The sequence below is a fragment of the Symphalangus syndactylus genome, chromosome 13 (assembly GCF_028878055.3).
Source record: "Symphalangus syndactylus isolate Jambi chromosome 13, NHGRI_mSymSyn1-v2.1_pri, whole genome shotgun sequence".
In the NCBI taxonomy this organism is placed as follows: Eukaryota; Metazoa; Chordata; class Mammalia; order Primates; family Hylobatidae; genus Symphalangus; species Symphalangus syndactylus.
Genome location: NC_072435.2, coordinates 34,481,092 through 34,505,243, shown reverse-complemented (window position 1 = coordinate 34,505,243; position 24,152 = coordinate 34,481,092). Strand labels below are relative to the sequence as shown.

General features: G+C 46.4%; 1 protein-coding gene across 5 annotated transcripts in view; it reads right to left on the bottom strand.

The window, feature by feature from the left end:
* Positions 1-24,152, bottom strand: part of HNRNPM (heterogeneous nuclear ribonucleoprotein M) — a 44,941-nt gene that overhangs the window by 4,769 nt on the left and 16,020 nt on the right. The window contains exons 3-14 of one of the 5 annotated variants that reach the window (XM_055237511.2): positions 23,488-23,540; positions 22,565-22,572; positions 22,383-22,476; positions 20,077-20,115; positions 19,924-19,959; positions 18,724-18,877; positions 17,531-17,580; positions 16,249-16,309; positions 13,635-13,736; positions 11,324-11,368; positions 10,791-10,868; positions 1,211-1,264 (exon numbers count right to left, since the gene is read on the bottom strand). In XM_055237511.2, the coding sequence (XP_055093486.1) occupies positions 1,211-1,264; positions 10,791-10,868; positions 11,324-11,368; positions 13,635-13,736; positions 16,249-16,309; positions 17,531-17,580; positions 18,724-18,877; positions 19,924-19,959; positions 20,077-20,115; positions 22,383-22,476; positions 22,565-22,572; positions 23,488-23,540 (774 nt within the window). Of the gene's footprint in view, positions 1-1,210; positions 1,265-10,790; positions 10,869-11,323; positions 11,369-13,634; positions 13,737-16,248; positions 16,310-17,530; positions 17,581-18,723; positions 18,878-19,923; positions 20,116-22,382; positions 22,477-22,564; positions 22,573-23,487; positions 23,541-24,152 lie in introns of those variants that run through there. The other 4 variants (XM_055237510.2, XM_055237512.1, XM_055237513.2 and 1 more) reach the window with 4 other exon arrangements.

Here is a 24,152-nt window from a genome sequence, read left to right as displayed (position 1 = left end):
GTGAAACTCCATCTCTACTAAAATTACAAAAATTAGCCGGGCATGGTGGCGTGCGCCTGTAGTCCCAGCTACTTGGGAGGCTGAGGCAGGAGAATCGCTTGAACCCAAGAGATGGAGGTTGCAGTGAGCCGAGATCGTGCCACTGCACTCTAGCCTGGGCAACAAAGTGAGACTCCATCTCTCAAAAAAAAAAAAAAAAGAAAAGAAGAAAGAAAAGAAATGAGGCAGGGCAACTCCCAATGCCAACAGAAGCAAAAAACTGGGAGGAAATGGTGCTGGTGTGGAGCTCCAGAGCCAGCCCAACATAGAAGTCAGGAGGTGAGATGCCAAGACACTCAGAGGGAAAATCAGGCTGAAAAAGTACATTTGGGCCAGGTGTGGTGGCTCACATCTGTCATCCCAGCACTCTGGAGGCGTGCAGGTCACTTGAGGCCAGGAGTTTGAGATAAGCCTGGGTAACGTGTCAAAATGCCATCTCTACAAAAAATTAGCCAAGCCAGGCAGCACACGCCTATAGTTCCAGCTACTTGGGAGGCTAAGGTGGGAGAATCGCTTAGGCCTGGGCAGTCAAGGCTGCAGTGAGCTGAGACTGTGCCACGGCACTCCAGCCTGGGCGACAGAGCGAGACTGTCTCCAAAAATACTCAAAAAGTACATTTTTGTTCTCAGTATCCATAAAACTGTGTATGAATGAAAGATTCAGAACAAAATGTTTCCAGCACTCATCACTGGACGATAGGGCTTCAGACCATACTTTCTTCATATTTTCCTATTGAGTACATGTATCTATTTTACAAGCATTTATTACATGTTGGGTGGTGTACTTTCAGTCTTCTCATCAAGTCTAAGGAAAATATATTTACTTTTAGGAATTTATAACGTGGAAAACAAACCCCCCAAATGAGAGGTACTCTAACAATGAGGATGGCCGACCTGTGCACAGCACGTGCGGAAGCACTCTTTCACATGCATCCACTCTCCACAGCATCCCTGAGGCAGGTACTATTACACCCCCATTTTACAAATGAGTGCTATGAGAAACAGTGAGGTTCAGTGACTTGCCAAACGTCACACAGCTGGAAAAAGGCAGAGCTGCTCCCACCCCAGGCAGTCCGTGTCAGAGCCCACACTTCTCACCACTAAGCTCTATGGTCCCCAGCGATAACAGCCTGTTCTAAAAAAAACAAAACATCAAACTAAGCGGTTCCTACCTCCTCCCTGCTTTGCAATGATCTCTCCTCTCTTCAGTGCATTACTTAGGATTTCTAAGGAAATCAGGAAGAAAAAAAATTAGCCAAATTTCTCTATAGCAATAGAAACGTGCTCATTACAGATTCCAAATACTACTAATAAAAATGACAAGATAAAGGGAAAGGGGTTTGAGAAACACACGCACAGACAAGATCATTTTACATAGAACTAGGAGAGTCCTTGATGCTGGGTCACGATGCCAAGACCCCACGTAGCTCCAGAGTCTGAGGCCCAGCATGCGGGGTCACCTGCAAATGCACCCAGCAGAGATAGGAGCCGTGTGCATTCATGAACTGAGAGCCAGAGCAAGAAGGGAGCCATCGGGTCTTGCTCAGCGGCAGTTTTCTAAAGCTGGTCCAGGTTCTCAGGACTGAGGCTTCCTTGCCTCACCTGAGCTGGAAACTAAACCCCCACCCCCACCCCAGCCAACTTCTTGTTCAGAAGACCGCCCAGCATCACCCACTTGGAGCCCACATTTATCCACCCAGAGGCACCTGTCATCATCATAGAGCAAATTAAAGCTGCAGCTCCACGGACAGCCTCAACGCTAACAAATGAGCTCTGCGTGGAAATCCTTGAGCATGCCAGCCCTGCCTGAAATGAACTGGGTGTGCTGTGACTACGCAACAGATAAGGTTTCAGGAAAATACCTAAATGCAACCCCCGCCAAGTATCCCAAACACAATGCTGCTGCTCACTTGCCCACGGCTCACCCACACCTCCTTAAGGTTTATCTGATGCTATCACAGCGTTATGTTTCCAAGCTTCTGGTCCATCTTTTGCTATGTAGAAGACACTTGTACCCACCCGCTCTGGTCTCAAAGTATATGCTCAGCAACTTGGACATTAAGCCATGAGGCACATTTCACTTTATGACCATGGCCACAAAGCCATTAAAACCTGTCCCCCGGCCGCGCAGTGGCTCATGCCTGTAATCCCAGCACTTTGGGAGGCCGAGGCGGGTGGATCACCTGAGGTCAGGATCAGCCTGGCCAACATGGTGAAACCCAGTCTCTACTAAAAATACAAAAATTAGCCGGGTATGATGGCGGGTGCCTGTAATCCCAGCTATTTAGGAGGCTGAGGTGGGAGAATCGCTTGAACCCAGGAGGCTGAGGTTGCAGTGAGCCGAGATCGTGCCACTGCACTCCAGCCTGGGCAACAGAGTGAGACTCTGTCTCAAAGAAAAAAAACAAAAACAAAAAACAAAAAAAAACACCAAACAACAACAAAAAAAGCACCTGCCCCCCACACAGTTGCTTCTTATATCCCAACTAACTGCCGTGGGACGAGGTGGGAAAGTTCACCAAGAGACACAGACTTCAGTCTACTAGCAGGTACAGCTCATTCTCCCGGAACGGCTGCGATCCTGCCCAGCATGACTGAGCTGAGGCTGGCTTTCCAGACCAAGCTTGTCCAACACACGTCTTACTTCGCTTTGTTCTGTTTTGGGCTTTTTGGCAGCCTGAAACCATGGTTTTTAAGTTTCTGTCTCTAGTAATAAGTGGAAAAGAGGGATGAGGAAGGGGCTTTACTGACCCAAACAGAAACCAACTGAGAACCCATGACTATATTCTCCCGTGCACACCCCTGAACTAGATCAAGCTTTCAACTAACACACCTGCAAGACACCTGCAAAAGCTTTCAACCAACATGCCACTGATTTGAAGAGAATGGTGGAATTCTCCCATCAGCATTCACAGGCCTCCCCACACTGACCACAACTGGAGCCTGTTCTGCCCATGCTCCTCCCCTGCCTCACAGAGACCTGCACCTCCAACCTGTGCACCTGACGCCGCCAGCCGCTCTATCTGCACACACCTGCTGCCTGTGCCAAGCCCGCTGGGCCCTCTAGCAGAGCCGATGCCCTGAGCAGCAGCACCTAGAGCAGCATCTGGCAACCCATGTCTCCACCAGAGTCCTCACTAGGCCACTTGGATGCACAGACCTCTGGCGCTGTCCCAAGCCACCCACCCTTAGTATCGCCTCAGCTACACCTCATCCTTGAAGGTCAAAGACCACAGGCCTATCCAAATTTTTGAAGCAGCAAGTACAGCTGTTTGCACAAAGGAGCACAAAGATCTACTGCCTAGGCACAGGAAGGGGCACCAAGTAGGAAAGCATTATGGAAAGGAACACCACAATGATTCACCTCTCATGGCAAAGGACACGGGAAAGAGGTCAAGAATTGCATCTTGAAAAACCAACTCAACCACTCAGAACCTGACGAGATCACTTTACTCATGTAGGTCTGATCACGGCGGCAGCAGGGAATTCCGGGACAAAGAGATCGCAGTCCCAATCAGAAAGAAGGTGTAACTGCAGCAGGAGGGGTGGCACCCTGCCAGTCAGGACAGGAACAGTTTCCTGTGACCACGTGAAGTGACCTCACAGGCAAGAAGCCCACATCCACCTCTCTGTGTACCACTCATGTGCCACTCCAGAAAGCGGAATTAGGCGAGAGGTGCCGCATAGTGGCAAGGAGCTGAAGGCTCTTGGCAAGAAAAAGTTCCTACAGAAGTAAAGATGCCTTTTTTTTTTTTTTTTTTAATTTAGAGACAGAGTCTCACTCTGTCGCCCAGGCTAGAGTGCAGTGGTGCGATCTCAGCTCACTACAAGCTCTACCTCCCAGGTTCAAGCAATTCTGCCTCAGCCTCCTGAACAGCTGGGATTACAGCACGCACCACCACACTCAGCTAAATTTTTTGTGTTTGTAGTAGAGACGGGGTTTCACCATGTTGGCCAGGCTGGTCTCGAACTCCTAACCTTGTGATCCACCTGCCTGGCCACATGCCATCTATTCTTGCCATAGCTATCCACAAATTAGTATTTGCAGGCAAATGACAGTAAGTTTTAATGTGTTTTTTTTGTTTGTTTTTTTTGAGATGGAGTCTCACTCTGTCACCCAGGCTGGAGTGCAGTGGCGTGACCTCGGCTCACTGCAACCTCCGCCTCCCAGGTTCAAGCAATTCTCTGACTCAGCCTCCCGAGTAGCTGGGATTACACGCACCCGCCACCATGCCCGGCTATTTTTTGTATTTTTAGTAGAGACGGGGTTTCACCACCTTGGACAGGCTGGTCTTGAACTCCTAACCTCGTGATTCACCAGACTCGGCCTCCCAAAGTGCTGGGAATACAGGCATGCGCCACCGTGCCCGGCCAGTAAGTTTTAAAATATTTTTTTGGCCAGGCGCGGTGGCTCACGCCTGTAATCCCAGCACTTTGGGGTGCCGAGGCGTGGGGATCACGTGGTCAGGAGTTCAAGACCAGCCTGGCCAAGATGGTGAAACCCCGTCTCTACTAAAAATACAAAAAATTAGCTGGGCGTGGTGGCACACGCCTGTAATCCCAGCTACTCCGGAGGCTGAGGCAGAGAATAGCTTAAACCTGGAGGGGCGGAGCTTGCAGTGAGCCAAGATCGCGCCACTGCGCTCCAGCCTGGGCGACAGAGTGAGACTCTGTTGCAAAAAAAAAAAAAAAAAAAAATTTTTTTTTTTTTTTTAAATACACCACTGGCCAGGCATAGTGGCTGTTGTTGCCTATAACCCCAGCACCTTGGGAGGCCAAGGCGGGAGGATCACTTGAGCCCAGCAATTTGTGACAAGCCTGGGCAACATACAGAGACCCTGTCTCTACAAAAAAATCAAAAAATTAGCTGGGCATGGTGGCATGTGCCTGTGTTCCTAGCCACTCAGAGGCTGAGGTAGGAGGATTGCTTCAGCCTGCTACAGTGAGATAGTGCCCACTGCACTCCAGCCCAGATGACAGGGCAAGACTGTCTTAAAAAAGAATCTTGCCCCTCTGATGAGCTGAAGGACGAATCTCATGACTACCTTTCTAGGGCTTTCATAAATTTGAAGAATACAGCTAATATAAAATGGACATCAACAGACCTGGCATGATGGCTCACACCTGTAATTCTAGCACTTTAGAGGCAGGTGGATCACTTGAGGTCAGGACTCAAGACCAGCCTGGCCAACACAGTGAAACCCTATCTCATTAAAAATACAAGAAAATTAGCTGGGTGTGGTGGCGCGCCCCTGCAGTCCCAGCTACTCAAGAGGCTGAAGCAGGAGAACCACTTGCAACTGGGAGGTGGAGGCTGCAGTGAGCTGAGATCGCACCACTGCACTCCAGCCTGGGCAACAAAGCGAGACTCCGTCTCGAAAAAAAAAAAGAAAGAAAGAAAAAAGAGGAGGAAATCGCTGTCACCTAACCAAAACTGAAAAAATAATTTCTCTGCATACAGATAGGCCTAAATACTCAAGACCTTCCAACTTTAGAAAACCTCTCGGCCGGGTGCGGTGGCTCACGCTTGTAATCCCAGCACTTTGGGAGGACAAGGCGGGCGGATCACGAGGTCAGGAGATAGAGACCACGGTGAAACCCCGTCTCTACTAAAAATACAAAAAATTAGCCGGGCGTGGTGGCGGGCGCCTGTAGTCCCAGCTACTCGGAGAGGCTGAGGCAGGAGAATGGCGTGAACCCGGGAGGTGGAGCTTGCAGTGAGCCAAGATTGCGCCACTGCACTCCAGCCTGGGCGACAGAGCGAGACTCCGTCTCAAAAAAAAAAAAAAAAAAAAAAAAAAAAAAAAAAAGAAAACCTCTCTAGTCGGTCTAGATGCCTCTTTCAAAGGCATCAGCAAGTGCATGACTCACTCCATCCTGCTAACTGGACTGGACACCACAGCACCCTGGGGTAAGGAAACTCCTGCCCCAATTAGCAGGGCCTTGAAACACGCTCCAGGCCTAGGGAGCCAGAGGGTCATGAAACACTCTCCAGGCCTAGGGGGCCAGAGAGTCAAGTATACGCAGCACTTTCCATTCCCACAGCCTGCACAAGCCTTATGCCAATTTTTTAAAAAGCCATCTGAAAAGACTTAAAGATAAATAATGCTACTGATATAGCAATAAAACACTAAAACATCTAAAGTTTTTACCTAGGTCTGAAACATCTTTTTTTTTTTTTTTTTTTTGAGATGGAGTCTCGCTCTGTCACCCAGGCTGGGGTGCAGTGGCGCAATCTCGGCTCACTGCAAGCTCCGCCTCCCGGGTTCACGCCATTCTCCTGCCTCAGCCTCTCCGAGTAGCTGGGACTACAGACGCCCGCCACCACGCCCGGCTAATTTTTTGTATTTTTAGTAGAGACGGGGTTTCACCGTGGTCTTGATCTCCTGACCTCGGGATCCGCCCGCCTCGGCCTCCCAAAGTGCTGGGATTACAAGCGTGAGCCACTGCGCCCGGCGCTAAAACAACATCTTTTTTAAAAGCTTAAGAAAAAACAGCTGACTCTAAGAGAGCAGGGACATCAGGTGAGCCCTGGCAGCCTGCACCCCAGAGGGCGGACACCAGCCACTGAGGCCCACAGGGCCTTCTTACCCATTCCTCTGCCAAGAGGCTCTCCAAAGCTTCGAGATATCCCCATCTCCTTCCTGGCAAAGTCTCTTTCAAGTCCTCCACCCATGCCACGCTCCATCTCTGTGGAAAAATCACCCTAGGCCTTTCCAGGAATACCACTGTGTTTGAAACATCAAAAACAAAACAAAATCTATACACACGACAGCCACCACCAAGTCAGCATGTTTAACTCTTCTGCAGGAAACCATTATTCACTCTTTATTCCCTAAAAAACAAAGTCACTACAACTGAATCCCTGAACAACCTACCTAACGTTAGTCCATCAAGTACCAATGAACAACTTACAGCCACACAAACCACACATACTGGGTACACCAAGCACTCACTACCACAGTAACCAAGAGGTCCCCTGCCGTGCAGCTAAATCAAACTTAGGCTGCAGAAGGTACCATCTACCGGGCACTCAACACATGCCCTACCCCAAAGGCTTTGTGTATAATTCCATCAACTCTTCACAACCATGCTACGCACGCCTGTTACCCTCCACCACCACTACCACTTTACAAAGAAACTGAGGCTCACACAATTTAGTAACTTGACCAAGGTCACATGCTGGTGAGAGGTGAGGCAAAGGCTGGGACTCAAATCCAGTGCAAAAGCCCATCATCTAATACAGAAGCCTGTGCCCTAACACAGAAGTGAGTGTGCACGGCGAGAAGTATGTCTGCACAGAAATATTTCTCTGCTGACGACTGCGGTGGCTGCATCTACATAATGGGGTTTGGGTCATAACTTTCTCATATTTTGTAAGGTTCTTTTTTTTTTTTTTTTTTTTTTTTTGAGACAGGGTCTCACTATGTCAACCCAAGCTCCCAAGCTGGAATGCAGTGGCATGATCATGCTTCACTGCAGCCTCGACCTCCTGGGCTCAAGTCATCCTCCCACCTCAGTTTCCCAGGCAGCTAGGACAGGTGTATGGCACCATGCCCGGCTAATTTTGTTTATTTTTTGTAGAAAGGAGGTCTCACTATGTTGCCCTGGCTGATCTTGAACTCCTGAGCTCAACTGATCCTCCTGCCTCAGCCTCCCAAAGTGCTGGGATAACAGGTGTGAGCCACTACACCCAGCCTTACAATGTCTTTTAAAACAAAGGTCCTAGCTTCTGTAGTGAAAGGCCCACCACAGTGGTCACTTGCTTGAGAAGCCTTTCATGATTCCTACCGCTGGCCACTTCTTTCCTTGTGCGTCCATCTCATGCAGGCTGAAATGGGGATCACACTTTTCATGCTGCGAGGTCCTTGAAGAATCTCTCCCTCCCATGCTGAGAGGGCCTTGAAGAATCTAGTTATTATTAATCTCACTCCTTAGAAATGTCAGATAAGACAGGTGCGATGTAATGAACACCTTGCATTATACAGCCAGAATCCCTATCTTTCAATAAAATAAGCAATTCCATTAGAGATGTGGCAGCAGGAGCACATTATGAGTTAACAAAGACTGGCTGCTAATGGTGGGCTTAACATTCCTAGTTTGAATTAACCCAAGTGACCTCATGGTTCAGCATGCTCCTCATGGGTGCTATCTGCTGGATAGCAGAGCCCAGGACTCAGTGGCGAGGGGGGGGGTGGGGGGGTGGGGGTGGCAGGGTGGGGTCTGGGGCGGAGGCAAGGACAGAACCCTGCAGCCCCGCAGCAGCATCCTCATGGAGCTCTGCTGCTCTCCTTCAATCCTGCCACCTGTCTGCAAGAAGGCAGCACCCCACTCCAGACAAGTATGCCACAGGCTGGCATCAGCATGTTGGCAAGGGCCTCACAACTCATCTTGCTGGCTGTCAACAGGGCCCCAGAGCTCAGGGAGCACTGTGAACTCCAATTTACACCCACAAAGGGTAGCATTTTCACTGTCAAACGCTGCCTCACAACAGTCAAGTTTTTGACATTTAATAATCTTTTTTTTTTAACGTTAATCTCAAAGTGCTGGGATTACAGGCGTGAGCCACCGCGTCTGGCCGACATTTAACGATCTTCTGATTTACATTTTTATAGCCACTCTATCAAGATTTGACTCATGCTGAGTGTGGTCCCTGGGAACCTGCATGACCAGCAGTCTGATGGGAGCACCCATGACCATAATGACTACACTCTCGTCATGAACTAACATTTCACTAAACCCAAACGTCTGCTTCAATTCCTCCTCCAGTGTGATGCACTCCGAGTGCCATATCTCAGAACATCTAAGAACAGTCTAGGAACACACACTCCATTTGTGGTTCTCCAGAGAATCGGCACTTGGAATCCTTTGCCACCGCCTACCCAGGCTCTGAATCCTGACTGCGAGACTACACCTGCCAGTTCACCACCGACTGTGTCACACAGCTCAGCACAGCTCCCAGGCCAACCCATCCTGGTTTCCATCTACTTCTAAACTGCACCACTCTGCTCCTCACAGCAACAACTCAAATTCCCTTTCTAATGATTAATGTGTTCTTTATAAAAAAAAAAAAAAAAGAAAAAAAAAAAGAGAGATGGGGTTTCGCCATGTTGCCTAGGCTGATCTTGAACTCCTGAGCTCAAGCAATCCTCTTACCCCGGCCTCCCAAAGCGTTGGGATTACAGGCGTGAGCCAGCACACCCAGACTAATTTGCTCTGAGTAACATTTTACCAAGCCAGATTTCTGAAACTTTTTTTAAAAATTAAAATCCCATGCACACACAAGTTACAGGCAAGCTTGAATGTACACTGGAAACACAGACCTTTGTTGCTTTATTACTAATGGTGACAATTTTCCTACATCCTTTTACCAGCTTCTAGAACAAGGCACCCATGAAGAGGGCAACACACATCATGCCCCACTGCTCCCTGTGCACCGGAAGAAGGGCCTGATCACCAGGGATAGCCGCCTTTCAAGCCTGACAGTGATGTCTGTCCTTGTACCATTTTCACATCTTCTGTTATGACAGACCTGCAAAGGAAGGTTTATACCCAAATCCCTAATGACTTCCCATTCCAAGAAAGTTTCTGTGTAAAAAAGCAGCAGCTTTCCTGCAGTGAAGGGGAAGGTCAAAGAGTCACCAACACATCGAGGATTTCAAAAAGGAAGATTTCCAATTTCTCATGCACACTCTACAGCCCCGCTGGTGCCCTGGGCCAAGTGCTGTGCTGGAGGCACTTCTAAAAGGCAGGATTCGCACGTGATGAAGTGCCAGGCTCTGGAGCCAGACAGCCTGGGTTCACATGCAGGCACCACCGTTTACCAGTCACTTGACCTAGGCATGTCACTCTCTGTGCCTCAGTTTTGGGTGAAACGGGGATAGCAGTATGCACATATGTGGTTCTCACAAGGACTAAATGAAATACTACAATGTTATTATATTATCATCATATTTCTGTTAAAAAGTTGGGGGCGGGGGGCCAAGCATGGTGGCTCATGCCTGGAATCCCAGCACTTTGGGAGGCTGAGGCGGGTGGATCACCTGAAGTCAGGAGTTCAAGGCCAGCCTGGCCAACATGGTGAAACTCCGTCTCTACTAAACATATAAAAATTAGCCAGGCATGGTGGCACACACCTGTAATCCTAGCTACTCAGGAGGCTGGGGCAGGAGAATCACTTGAACCTGGGAGGCAGAGGTTGCAGTAAGCCAAGATCGCACCATTGCACTCCAGCCTGGGCGACAGAGTGAGACCCTGTCTCAAAAAAAAAAAAAAAAGTTGGTGGAGGATTTGAATTATACTAAACCAGAATTTGCATTATGTAAATGCTAAATTAAAAAAGCCTGTGATTTTTTATTAACGCCTCTATAGACAACTTGCAGCTGGGGCAGATGATCAAGAACTACCCCTTCCAGCACTCCCAGAGACAGACAAACTTGATCACAAACTTTAAAGAATCCCTCGTACTCGGAGACCATAACCATGAACGTGTACATGCTTTTTAACATAGTACTCGAAAATTACTGCAGAGCCTGGGAACACAGGACATCTTAAAAGACTAGCGATCAAGTGAAGTAAGTCTACTATTATGTCTAGTTTTTGAAATATTTAAGGCAATTCAAAAGACATTTGATTCGGCTGAAAGGCAGAAGTGAGAAATCACTTATTCAGTGGGCCTGCAGCCTAAAAGTCACCTGAGAGGCAACAGCCGACAAAGGGTGGGTGAAAGCAGGAAGAAAACACGATGCTTACCATTTATCCTGCCCATGTTCATCCCAGATCCAAATCGACCCATGTTTTCCATACCACCACCAAAGGGCCCCTCCATTCCTGCAAGACAGGTTCACATTTCAGCATCATCCAACAAGACTACTTAGACTGAGCAGGGAAAGAAAAATTCTATGACATGTTTCAACTGGAGTATCTTCTGCCAAGAACTTACCAAGTTTAAGGGCTTTTGAAAAACAAAAAAATGCTAGCACCCTTGTTTAAAAATCACCCATCTTCAAAAAGCTGGTCTGATCCAACCCCCTGAATGAATAGACAAGCAAAAAGAGGCACAGAGATGGAGTGGTCCGCCCAAGGTCACAGAGCTAGTTAGTGAGACAGCCAGAACCAAAAGCCAAGACACCCGCTGGAAGGATGGACAGGCAGGAGGAAGTCATTTCTAGACTCAAACTGAAACCAAAGAGAATTTCATGCAGGGTTTAAACAAGAAAGAAAAGAGGAAAGAGGAAACTATGCCTAAAAGTGATTATGCTTGTACTTCATTTTAAATTTCTTACCTCCCATTTTATTTATTCCAAATCCTATGCCTTCCATTCCCATTCCTTAAAAAGAAAAAGTCAATGCAAACTAAATTATGTCAAAGCAGTAAATAACGTTTGAACTTAAAAAGCATAATTCCAAACCAGCAAATGAACTCAAAAGAAAATCCCTGATGACAAGTATATTTTATATATTTTAATTAGCAAGAAAAAAAGCCCTTACCATTTCAACTGTCAAATATCACATAGCTAAATTATTTATTTATTTATTTATTTATTTTAAAGATACAGTATTGCTCTGTCACCCAGGCTGGAATGCAATGGCACAATCTTGGCTCACTGAAACCTCCACCTCCCGGGTTCAAGTAATTCTCCAGCCTCAGCCTCCCGACTAAGCTGAGATTACAGGCGCCTGCCACCACGCCTGGCTAATTTTTTTCTGAGGGATCTACATAGTTTAATGACCCAGTTGGGAAGGGTATTTTTGGTTTTTTTGTTGTTGTTTTAAGACAGGGTCTCCTTCTGTCACTGAGGCTGGAATGCAGTGGCATGGTCACAGCTCCCTGCAGCCTCAACATCCCAGGCTCAAGTGATCCTCTTGCTTCAGCCTCCCAAGTAGCTCTAGCCCGGCCTGACCAACATGGTGAAACCCTGTCTCTACTAAATACAAAAAATTAGCTGGGTGTGGTGGCACATGCCTGTAATCCCAGCTACTTGGGAGGCTGAAGCGGGAGAATCGCTTGAACCCGGGAGGCAGAGGTTGCAGTAAGCCGAGATTGAGCCATTGCACTCCAGCCTGGGCAACAAGAGCAAAATTCCATCTCAATCAATCAATCGATCGATCCCTGTTAAAGGTAAAATCTTCAAAATAAAAACCAGTCCCTAAAAACACCAAGACTTCCTCCCCAACCCCCAGTCTTTCTGTTTAGGTGTCAGACACAGGGTGTGTGTTTTGGGTCGGGGTGAAATGTTAAGAGCCATTTGAAGTTGTGGCCCAGAACTTAAGTCAGCCCCAGGGTGACTCTGGAAGAGAGTCTAGGGATATGCAACACTGACAATGGTGGGACAGAGGGGCTTCCATATTCCAATTTCAAAGGATTCCAACAAAGACCAAAGCCTGAGGTCATAAAAATGAAATATTCCTTAATAGAATCAAAATACATCATTACACAGAAATGAAAATGCTAAACAGCAAAGCCAAAGCCTAAGTTTGTTCTACACATCAAAGCTTTCCTGCAGTTTTTTTTTTTTTTTTTTTTTTTTTGAGACGGAGTCTTGCTCTGTTGCCAGGCTGAAGTACAGTCATGTGATCTCTGCTCATTGCAACAACCTCCACCTCCCGAGTTCAAGTGATTCTCTTGCCTCAGCCTCCCGAGTAGCTGGGATTACAGGCACACGCCACTACGCCTGGCTAATTTTTGTATTTTTAGTAGAGACGGAGTTTTGCCATGTGGGCCAAGCTGGTCTCAAATTCCTGACCTCGGGTGATCTGCCCACCTCGGCCTCCCAAAGTGCTGGGATCCCTGCCTTCTTAAAGACAACACTGTCCACATGCTTCCTGTGACGGCCACGTTGTCACAGAGTGAGGCCCTCTCCATCTTTTCTGTCGCCCAGGCTGGAGTGCAATGGCGCGATCTCGGCTCACTGCAACCTCCGCCTCCCGGGTTCAAGCAATTCTCCTGCCTCAGCCTCCCAAGTAGCTGGGATTACAGGCATGCGCCACCATGCCCGGCTAATTTTTGTATTTTTAGTAGAGACGGAGTTTCACCATGTTGGCCAGGATGGTCTCAAACTCCTGACCCTGTGATCCGCCTATCTTGGCCTCCCAAGTGCTGGGATTACAGGCGTGAGCCACCGCCCCTGGCCTCTCCACCTTTTTTGCATCTATCAATGCCCCTAGCTCTCTAGCAGCAGCTGTGCAAATACCAGGAGGGCCCAAAGGGGTCTTGGTAAGACACTTTTCAGGGTACTGCAGCAGTGCTATGGTCCCGTGGTCAGGAGACCTGCAGCCTGTCACTAACTGACAGTGTGACCTTGAGCAAGATCAACTCTCTGGCTTGCCTCCTCTTATCAAATGGCACAACTACTTCAGCTTAGAAGGTTGTTGTGAGGTTACAATGAAAAAGCATAATGACTTTTTAAAAAAGGACTCAACTTGATAAAAATACAAAATACTGCCTTTATTCAAAATGAGGCAGAGATGAATAAGGAGGGAATTTTGTCCCAGTTAAATATTTATTCAATTTAAACTACTCAAAGTCCAGTTGCCCCAATAATTAATAATTTTCACTTCCCCAAACCACCAAGCAAGGTGCACTGTCATTCTCACCTGCGGGACCTATGTTTCCCATTCCGATGCCTTTATTCAGGTGATTGGCATCAATGGGTTGCCCTCCTGGTCCTAACCCCATGCCAATACCACCAAGGCCATCTGGAAGGAAAAGAGAAAGAAGCTTAGTTTTCCCCAATTTAGCAAACCTTGATCCTCAAGGGAAAAGAGTATTTAGTGAGTTGCAACTATCCATTTCAGCCTACCCACCCCCACCCACCAGTGACCCCAGGGCCCAATGCAAAATTCAACATCAGCACACTTGGAAACAGAGCCTTGTTCTGGCGTTTGGGATATGTGTGTATACAACAAAGGCGGCTGAAAACCAACACAGGAAAGTTAACAGCCCCCACACTAAGATTCTTGAAAGCCTATCTGTTTCGCTAACCCATGGACTGAGAACTGTCTGATCAAAAAAGGTGACTCAAGACATCAGGTGGCAAGCAGCACAAATGTGCCCAATCCCTAGTAGCCCAAAGGACGTTTCTCATGAAAAAACACGTTACAAACCAGCCAATCAACATCCTGGGTGTACACTACTCTCTGAATCTGGGTGGTTTTAGTAACAATGAAGCTAATGTATGTATTCAAAGAACCTACCTTCCTTCATCCAAAGCTTCCTAACCCACAACTGGATACCCAGCCCACACTCAACTCCATGCCCTACCAATACAAACAGGGACACAGAAATACAGGCTGGCCTCTGGAAACAGTCAAAAGAGCCGACACTTGCAATATCTGGGGTAACCACCATCTGAGGCTTAAACTACAACCAGGTAAGGTTTTACAAATCGTTAACAAGGCCAGGCGCAGTGGTTCACGCCTGAAACCCCAGCACTTTGGGAGGCCAAGGCTGGTGGATCACCTGAGGTCAGGAGTTCGAGACCATCCTGGCCAACACGGCGAAACCCCATCTCTACTAAAAATACAAAAAGTAGCCTGGCGTGGTGGCGCGTGCCTGTAATCGCAGCTACTCGGGAGGCTGACAGGAGAATCACCAGAACCCAGGAAATGGAGGTTGCGGCGAGCCCAGACTGCGCCACTGCACTCCAGCCTGGGCGACAGAGCGAGACTCCATCAAAAAGAAAGAAAGAAAAAGGAAGAAAGAAAGGAAGGAAGGAAAGAAAGGAAAGAAAGAAAACAAAATTCATCTAAAAAGTAAATAAAACCTGCCACCACTTCCCAGGCGTTTAATCTGATGAACATTCCATCTTTAATTGCATAGCAACAGCAGCAAGAGATCACTAAGGTTACTTACTCCCCAAAGCACTGAAGGCTTTGAAGTCAAGCCTCTGAAATGGCTGGGAGACCAAGAGCCATGGATAACAGGCTCCCTGGAGCAATGTGCTCCTCCTCCTGCTCCAGCACAAGAGTCAACAGGAGCCATCGCCATGGTCCAGGGTGACCACTGCTCAGGTGAGCACACTGACAACTTATTTGGGAAATGAGTATGTTACTTCCAGGAAATGCAATCCTTCTCTAACTAATGTTGCCTTTCAACAGATGAGCCTTCTCTTGAAGCCAGATTTCCCTTCAAGATACATCTGTCATGCTGCCTTAATGCTACGCTGCAAAGGTGCTCTGGCCTGGGCTCCCATCCAACTCAGTAAGTGAGTAGGGCCCTGAGCTTAAGCTGCTGCTCCAGACCAGGCCCCCTCAACCCACCTGGTGGAGGCCACCCCAGCACAGCACACACAGGCCTCTCACCGTCACCCATCTTCCTTCTCCAGGAGAGCTTTACCTGTGCCAGTGATTCCCTGAGTCATCCCACCGCTGTCTGCACTCAGGTTCTTGCTTCCAACCTCTGGCTTATCTACAACTCTGCACTAATATTTGCCACTTCTACCTATGTGCTGGCGCATCAACTAGCCTTCCCTGTCACAAAACAGATTTTCACCTGGGTGCCACACATAGCCGATGCCTTTCCCCTCTGCATACACATTATTTGTTCAAGACACTTCACATACCATAAAACTCAAAGTATTCAGTGGTTTTTAGTATATTCAGAGATATGCAACTATCACTACCATTTAATTCCACAAAATTTTCATCACCCAAAAAAGAAATCCAACCTTATTAGCAGTCCCATCCCTACTTACTCCTTCCCGGCCACAGGCAACCACTAATCTACTTTCTGCCTTTATGTATTTATCTATGCGGAGCATTTCCTGTAGATGAAATCAAGGTTCATCCACACTGCAGCATGTGTCTTTCATCCTGCTGCAAACATCTGTGTACGAATTTCTGTGTAGATGTCTAGTGTGCACTGCTAGCCCACATGGGACTAACCAATATCTTCTGAGTTAGAGTGCAGCCTGGTTTTCATTCCCTTCACAGGTTCTGATTCTTCCTTCCCCAGGACACTTTCAAAATGCTTAACAACATCCTCTACATCCTGGTATTACAATCCCAGGATTACCACAAGGTAATCCTAACAATATCCTCAAGTTGTGAATCTCTGCTCATTTCTCACCCTGAAAAATCTATAGAAAAGAACTGGCCAAGAGAACTGAGGGCTAACCTGGCACAGGTTCAAGTGAAACTGTAAGGTAATTTTCTGTTTATTAGTATAACTCAAATTCAAACTCTCAGCCCTAATCACTGAAACACTTACGGGGAAGTTGTTGTGGACGCTCAGGAGGGAAGAAATCTCCTTTTGGTAAGGCCCTCTCATCCTGAAAGAGAAAGAAAACGAATAAATCTCAGTATCCAGAGCAGCAGTGTTTGCAATAGCAAAAGACTGAAATGCCCCCCCACATCAAGAGAGGACCGGCTAAACACATTATCCACGCCATGGAGTAATACGCAAGGGTAGAAAGGCATGTGGAGCGTGCTTCCTATTTATGTCAAGGGGAAAGATCAAAAGACACATGGATATTATCGTGGGGGATGATGGGGACCTGGGCAAGAAGTCCAAGTAGGACTAACACTATCTTCGCACTATCTTTTCATGCTTTTTGACTTTTGAGTCACGTGAATCTACCATCTATTCAAAAAACTTAACTACTCTATTTAGAGTAATGAAAAAATTGCTTTATAGTTTCTTTTATCTTTTTCCTGAATTTGAGTCCCGACTAGATTGCCCACAGCATGTTCCAGTCATGCCTGTAGTAATTATCATCTTTGGCACAGCCACAGCAGAGCAAATGTTTATTAAGATTGAAATGCTCCAACAGACCTTTAAAAGCTGTCTGAATCAACGACTTAATTATGTTCACAACAAATTTGATGCTAACCAAACATTATACTGTAATACTTTGAAAAACTGGAACCCCACATATATAACCATTCTTTTGAAACGGATCACTTGCTCAACCAGGATACCCAGGTGACTTCTTGAATGTGCCATGAACAGTCAACTGTGCAAAAGGAAAAATATCTAATGCAGTCAAGAGCTGCCATGAGCAAAATGGTTTTTTTTTTTCTGTTTTTTTTTTGTTTGTTTGTTTTTTGTTTTTGAGACGGCGTCTCACTCTGTTGCCCAGGCTGGAGTGCAGTGGCACGATCTCGGCTCACTGCAACCTCCACCTCCCAGGTTCAAGTGATTCTCCTGCCTCAGCCTCCCAAGTAGCTGGACTACAGCGCATGCCACCATGTCTGGCTAATTTTTGTATTTTTAGTAGAGACGGAGTTCCACCATGTTGGTCAGGCTGGTGTCAAACTCCTGACCTCATGATCTGCCAGCCTCAGCCTCCCAAAGTGCTGGGATTACAGGCGTAAACCACCACGCCCGACCAGCAAAATGTTATTTCTCTCACGAATTTGCTCAACATACTGCACCCTATTTAACTTAGACTAATCCATAAATATTTTATAGTGGCTATGTGTACACTCTTATTAATTCCATGTTTTTGCTAGACTTGAGTATATCACAGAGAAAGAGCCTACTGACTTACCATCTTGACGTGCATTGGTCTATCAAATAGCAGCTGGCCATTGAACATAGCTGGTATTACAATTAAGGCTATTTCTTGCAATTCTAACAATGTGCACAAGAGAAACACAAAAAGAAAGAAAAATACTCCAACTGCTACCAGTCCCTCTAAGTGATGAATTTATGAGCAATTTCAATTCTTCATTATGCTTTCAACAATAAGCACAAAAGGAACAATACATAAAGCTGGCAGGGAAGACAAGACAACTTCCGCTTATTCCTTAGGTGTGAAGCTTCATTGGCAACCTTACAATTTCACCAAACCATCCTCTTAAGCAGTGGCATCAAGGTTCTCTGAATGTGGCCAATGGGCCAGGCAACTACCACTATCTAAACTGAAGGACCACGTTTTCTGGGTAAGACACGCAGTGACGGTCTTGTCTGAGTTGCATGAATGTGCTCCCGTGGGGTACTCTCCATGGGATTAAAAACTCTAGGCTAAGCCTAGGGTCAAGGAGAAGTGGCCTCTTCCAAAATGATGTCTACTCACTGGAGAGAGTGAGGTCCTATAAGGTTGTATTACACATGAAACAACACATGAAACAACAACCCAGTTTCTCTCTAGTAGCACGTTCTTTGGGCTTCCTCCTTCAAACCTAGACTCTTCTGAAAACAGTAGAAAGACTACTCATGGGCGTATGCCCATGTTCTAACCATCCCCTCTATCCATACTGTATTGAATCAACTCCACCCCCAGAAAACCTTTTTTTTTTTTTTTTTTTTTTTTTTTTTGAGACTGAATCTCACTCTATCACCCAGGCTGGTGGTGTGCAGTGGCACAATCTCGGCTCACTGCAACCTCCACCTCCCGGGTTCAAGCGATTCTTGTGCCTCAGCCTCCCAAGTAGCTGGGACCGCCACTGCTAATTTTTGTATTTTTTAATAGAGACGGGGTTTCACCATGTTGGCCAGGCTGGTCTCGAACTGACCTCAAGTGATCTGCCCGCCTCGGCCTCCCAAAGTGCTGGGATTACAGGCGTGAGCCACCATGCCCGGTCCGGCCCAGAGAACCTTTTAATTCCACAGTAATGCAGTCCCCCTAGTCACATAAAAAACATGAATACACACAGTCACCTCTTCCTCACACAAACCTACATTACTAACACAGCAATTTAGGTCAAACTGTTCACAAGTTGAATTCCTGCAGAAGGATACATATAGCTTGCACAGCTTCAATGGACTGTTCAAAAGTAACAGTGCCTATTCCACGACTTTTTCCATCTTTATCTTCAAGAATGTCTGCTCGGACCACCACACCAGCCATACTAAATACTTCCTTCAGTTTCTTCCAGCCAACTTTATAATCCAGCTAATCGAGAGAGAACGGGGTAAAAACCTCAATGTAAACATTTTAAGAAACACAACATTTTTACTACGTGAATGAAACATGCTTTGGTTGGAAAGAAGTATTAGGAAATAATGTCACAAAAACTAATCAACTGCAATGGAAATTTTATTTTATTTTATATTTATTTAATTTATTTATTTTTGAGACAGAGTCTCACTCTGTCGCCCAGGCTGGAGTCCAGTGGCACAATCTCAGCTCGCTGCAATCTCCACCACCTGGGTTCAAGCGAGTCTCCTGCCTCAGCCTCCCAAGTAGCTGGGACTACAGGCGCCTGCCACTACACCCAGCTAATTTTTTGTATTTTTAGTAGAGACAGGGTTTCACCATGTTGGCTAGGCTCGTCTCGAACTCCTAACCTTGTGATTCGCCCACCTCGGCCTCCCAAAGTGCTGGGATTACAGGCGTGAGCCACTGCACCCAGCCAGGAAATTTTAAAATAGGATTATAAAGCCTGGCCTTCGCTGTAAATAAACTGTACTTACAGTAAACATACTGTCTCTTTTCTCAGAAACTTAACTCACCTCATACTTCAAATTAATAACTCATTTTCTGAACATTTTTTAAAAATTGTTTCCCTGATAAGCTTTACCACACCCCATCCCACCCAACCTACTTTCTTCTAAAAATATTTCCCCTTGCAGATGGCAGAGGTATTATCATTCACCCCAGACACAACAAGAGGAAGGTGTCAGTGCACTTCTGCTCGTACAGTCTTACTCTGCACCAAAACTGCACAAAATAAACCGACGGAGAATGCAGACTCGGTTACTGCTTGTGGAAACACCTGCAAAACTCAGGAATCACAGCCCCAATGAGACCACGGTCAAGCTTGTGACTTAGCAATACAGACAAAGCCCACCTATAAGGCTGATTTTTAAAGAAATCAAGAACACAACCCTTCTTTACATTTTTCTTCTCAAATGTGAGAATTACTTTTATAACATATTGACAAGGTCATTTCATAAAGTTCTGATTTTCTACTTTAGACGATGGTTCTGTTTACTTACATTTGCTACAAATACTGTGCTTCCAAGTCTTCCAGCCTGTAATGCATGGATAATCTCATTTGGGATGTTGGGATTATTTAGGATACTGGGTGGGATAGTAATCATTCCTGGGCCACCTGGTCCCATACCCATCCCACCAGTCGTAGCCATCACCTTTTGCATTGCTCTCCTGGCATGTTCACCATCAGGATCCTAAAACAAGCAGAAAAGGTGTTATAACTGACCCAGTGACAACGCAAACCATGCTTGCACAGTAAATGATATTCTCAAGACTTAGAAACTGAAAGGTTGTTTGGAAAGCATCTCTCAAATCTATTAACAAGAAAGTCAAATGAACTCAACTACCAGCTTAGAAGAGTCCAGCTAAAGGAATAGGAAAGGAAGAAAAGGCATGAAATGTAGCACTAAAAACACAGCTCTCAACTGAACTAAGTAAAAAAGAAAAGCAGGGTAGGGAGGGAAACATGATTAGCTGATATAATGTAGAACCGCCAGACTGAAATTAGAGCTTCATGGGCTTGGTATAGCTGAATCTTACTAATTCATCAATGGGGTTTTGTAATTTCTGCAAACCCCATCAATGGCTTCCAGAAGTTTGAGAAAGTTCTAGACCACACAAGCGCCCCCATCCTTCAAGTCCTTCAGGTGTCGGAGGCGTGTGTGTGAGGGCTGCACAGTGAAACAACATCTGGGAAGGTCTGTGAAGCTCTGTACTGACTCTCTTCTTCAACTCTCTGTCCTGTCATTTACCACCATCAGCACTAAAAAAGACACCATAACACATGAGAGACCTTAGACCCTACCACGCTTCACTCTGAATCTACTCATCTTCCTCCCCAAGAGAAGAGGTGAAAAGAAGACAAAAGGGATGTTTTTTTGAGACAGAGCTTTGCTCTTGTTACCCAGCCTAGAGTTCAATGGCGCGATCTCGGCTCACTGCAACCTCCGCCTCCTGGGTTCCAGCGATTCTCCTGCCTCAGCCTCCCGAGTAGACAGATTATAGGCACCCCCCCACCACGCCCAGCTAATTTTTTTGTATTTTTAGTAGAGACAGAGTTTCACCATGTTGGTCAAGCTAGTCTCGAACTCATGACCTCAGATGATCCACCCACCTCGGCCTCCCAAAGTGCTGGGGATTACAGGCGTGAGCCACTGCGCCCAGCCAAGGGGATTTAATCAAAACAACCTTCTTCCTCAAGGAATATATTTGATTCAGATGAAATGTGAAAGCAGGTGAAGAATAACAAACTCACTTTATTATTTATTATTTTTTATTATTTTTATTTTTTTGAGACAGTCTCGCTGTGTTGCTCAGGCTGGGGTGCAGTGACGCAATCTTGGCTCACTGCAAGCTCCACCTCCCGGGTTCACGCCATTCTCCTGCCTCAGCCTCCTGAGAAGCTGGGACTACAGGCGCCCACCACCACGCCCGGCTAATTTTTTTTTTTGTATTTTTAGTACAGACGGGGTTTCACCATGTTAGCCAGGATGGTCTCGATCTCCTGACCTCGTGATCTGCCCGCCTCGGCCTCCCAAAGTGCTGGGATTACAGGCGTGAGCCACCACGCCCAGCCTATTTTTTATTTTTTAGACAGGGTCTCACTGTTGCCCAGGCTGGAGTGCAATGGTGCGATCTCAGTTCACTGCAACCTCCACATCCTGGGCTCAAAACGATCCTCCTGCTTCAGCCTCCCAAGTAGCTAAGACTACAGGCATGCACCACCATGCCTGGCTAATTTTTGTACCTTTTGTAGAGATGGGGTTTCACCATGTTGCCCAGGCTGGAACAAACTCACTTTAAAAAAAAAGAAAAAAGATGGGCCAAGAAAGTTCAGACGGAGTAGGCCGGGCGCGGTGGCTCACGCTTGTAATCCCAGCACTTTGGGAGGCCGAGGCGGGCGGATCACGAGGTCAGGAGATCGAGACCACGGTGAAACCTCGTCTCTACTAAAAATACAAAAAAATTAGCCGGGGGTGGTGGCGGGCGCCTGTAGTCCCAGCTACTCGGAGAGGCTGAGGCAGGAGAATGGCGTGAACCCGGGAGGCGGAGCTTGCAGTGAGCCGAGATTGCGCCACTGCACTCCAGCCTGGGAGACAGAGCGAGACTCCGTCTCAAAAAAAAAAAAAAAAAAAAAAAAAAGAAAGTTCAGACGGAGTAAAACTTAATGGCACAAACCCACGGGCTCACGGTTTGAGAGTCCCTGAGACAACAAGGCCTCAGACAAATCACAGATGTTAGAAGGTGGTCAGCAGCCACTCAGGATCTGCTTGGCCACCACCCCAAAGTCCTTGCAGGGAATGGCTGCTGTAGGCTGTGACCGACACTCTTCATTAGAAACAACAGGCTGGCACTTGCTTTGTAAAATGCCGTCTGGGACCCATGACCCTCTTTCCCTAATTCCAAAGTGCGATCACTCAACAATTACACACAGTATCCACAGTATTATGCAAGAGCTTACTTCTTTGACTTTCAGTGGTCTTCCACTCAGACTATGCTTGTTTAGGACTTCCGCAGCTTTTTTCATGCTCTCTTCCATCTTGAATTCAACAACGCTACAGAGTCAAAAGGAAATGAGTCATGTGAAACCAGTCCTACAAGTTAGAAGGCTCAAATACCAATAAGTAACTAGACGATACTTACGCACATCCCTTTGGAGGAAGCCAGAGACCAGTCAGAAGAGCACGGAAGGGGAAAAAGAAAAGAAAAAAATAGTAAATACCAATGACAGTTATAAACAAACTAAAAATATGATTTATGTCACAAAGTTAGTCTTTCAAAATGAACCCTTCTAAGGGGAAGCTGACAGAAGTGCCTCGCCTCGCCTTCCTTGTTAAAAGCTGGGCTCCTTAATATCTCCTTCTCCTACGCATTACCAGCATTGCACTAGAGCTGCTGACGTTTAATAAGCAGACCTAAATTCAGGGTCTCCAAGAAATCACACCAACTTTAGATCTGCTTCCCTCTGTACTCAATCGAGTCCTTACCATATTCCTCCTAAATCCATCCCTTCCGTAAGTTAAGCTCATCCTTTTGATTATTCTAAGCCATTCTATTGCACAACAGAAAATAGTTTATGTTCTCTTTAAACTAGGCCAATTTTGAACATTCAGGTTTTTAATATTTGGTTTACAATTTACTGGCACAAAGGCAACTTTTCGGAATCTTTGGTTCAGACAACTTTCAAATTCAGCAAACAACCAAGAGTAACATTTTCTAGACAAGAACACACGTTTTACATTAATTATACCACCGCTAAAATTCCATGCATAATTCACACACAGCCAATTCCTCTGTTAACAAAGAGACAATGCTGCTATTGGTCCCCAGTTATCCAAATTGGGCATCCAAACAGAATACCAAAAAGCTCTTTGGCCAGCCATTTGGAAAAGCGGGACTCCCATTTGCAAATCCCCTCCCACCCCACTCAAATGTTTGGCAAAATCAAACATAGCTACTGTAACATGAGCACTCACTGCCTTCCTGATTTCATTCGATTCCACGCCACCATACAGTTACATTTTTCATGTAGTAAATCCACAGAAGAAATTCTCTCAGACACTTACCCTTGACTTTCCTTCAGCGTCCATTAAGAGCTCCACGTATGTTACCTCACCAACTACAAATCAGTTTCCAGACGACACATAAACCAAGGGAGAAAAGCCAAGAAAACAATGGGAATTTAGAACAATCATCAGCAACCTTGTATGGAGCCTCTGCCTTATAAGAAAGCCCAGAAACACTCCATATTCTCTAAACCACCAAACTAGGCATTACAGGTGTGCAGTAAAAGTAGGTGAAAACACGTTAACAATATGTCCTTGATTTTCCTCCCACCACAAACAAGCTATTCCACAGATTTCCATATCAATTTCCCTGTCTGGAAGACTCATTCATGACTAGAGGCAATCCAAATCTATAGGAAAGAAGTCTGCGTGATTTACTTTTCTGGGGAAGGGAGGAAGTTTTACACATACGCTCTCATTGGTGGCAAGTAGGTGAAATGCATACAAATTGCGATGCCATCGGGCTGAGCTCACATGCTATAAATACAAGGACACACGTATGCGAAGGTATAAGCTCACAGGCACACACGGCCGCCGGGCCAGCTTCACAGGTGAGCAACCCGTGCAATCATACAGAGCCCCGCACTCAGGGGCCCTGAGCTTGGTTTAATGCTGTTATCGCTGCCATGACATTCTTAGCTTTTTTTAACAAGAGGCCCCTTGTT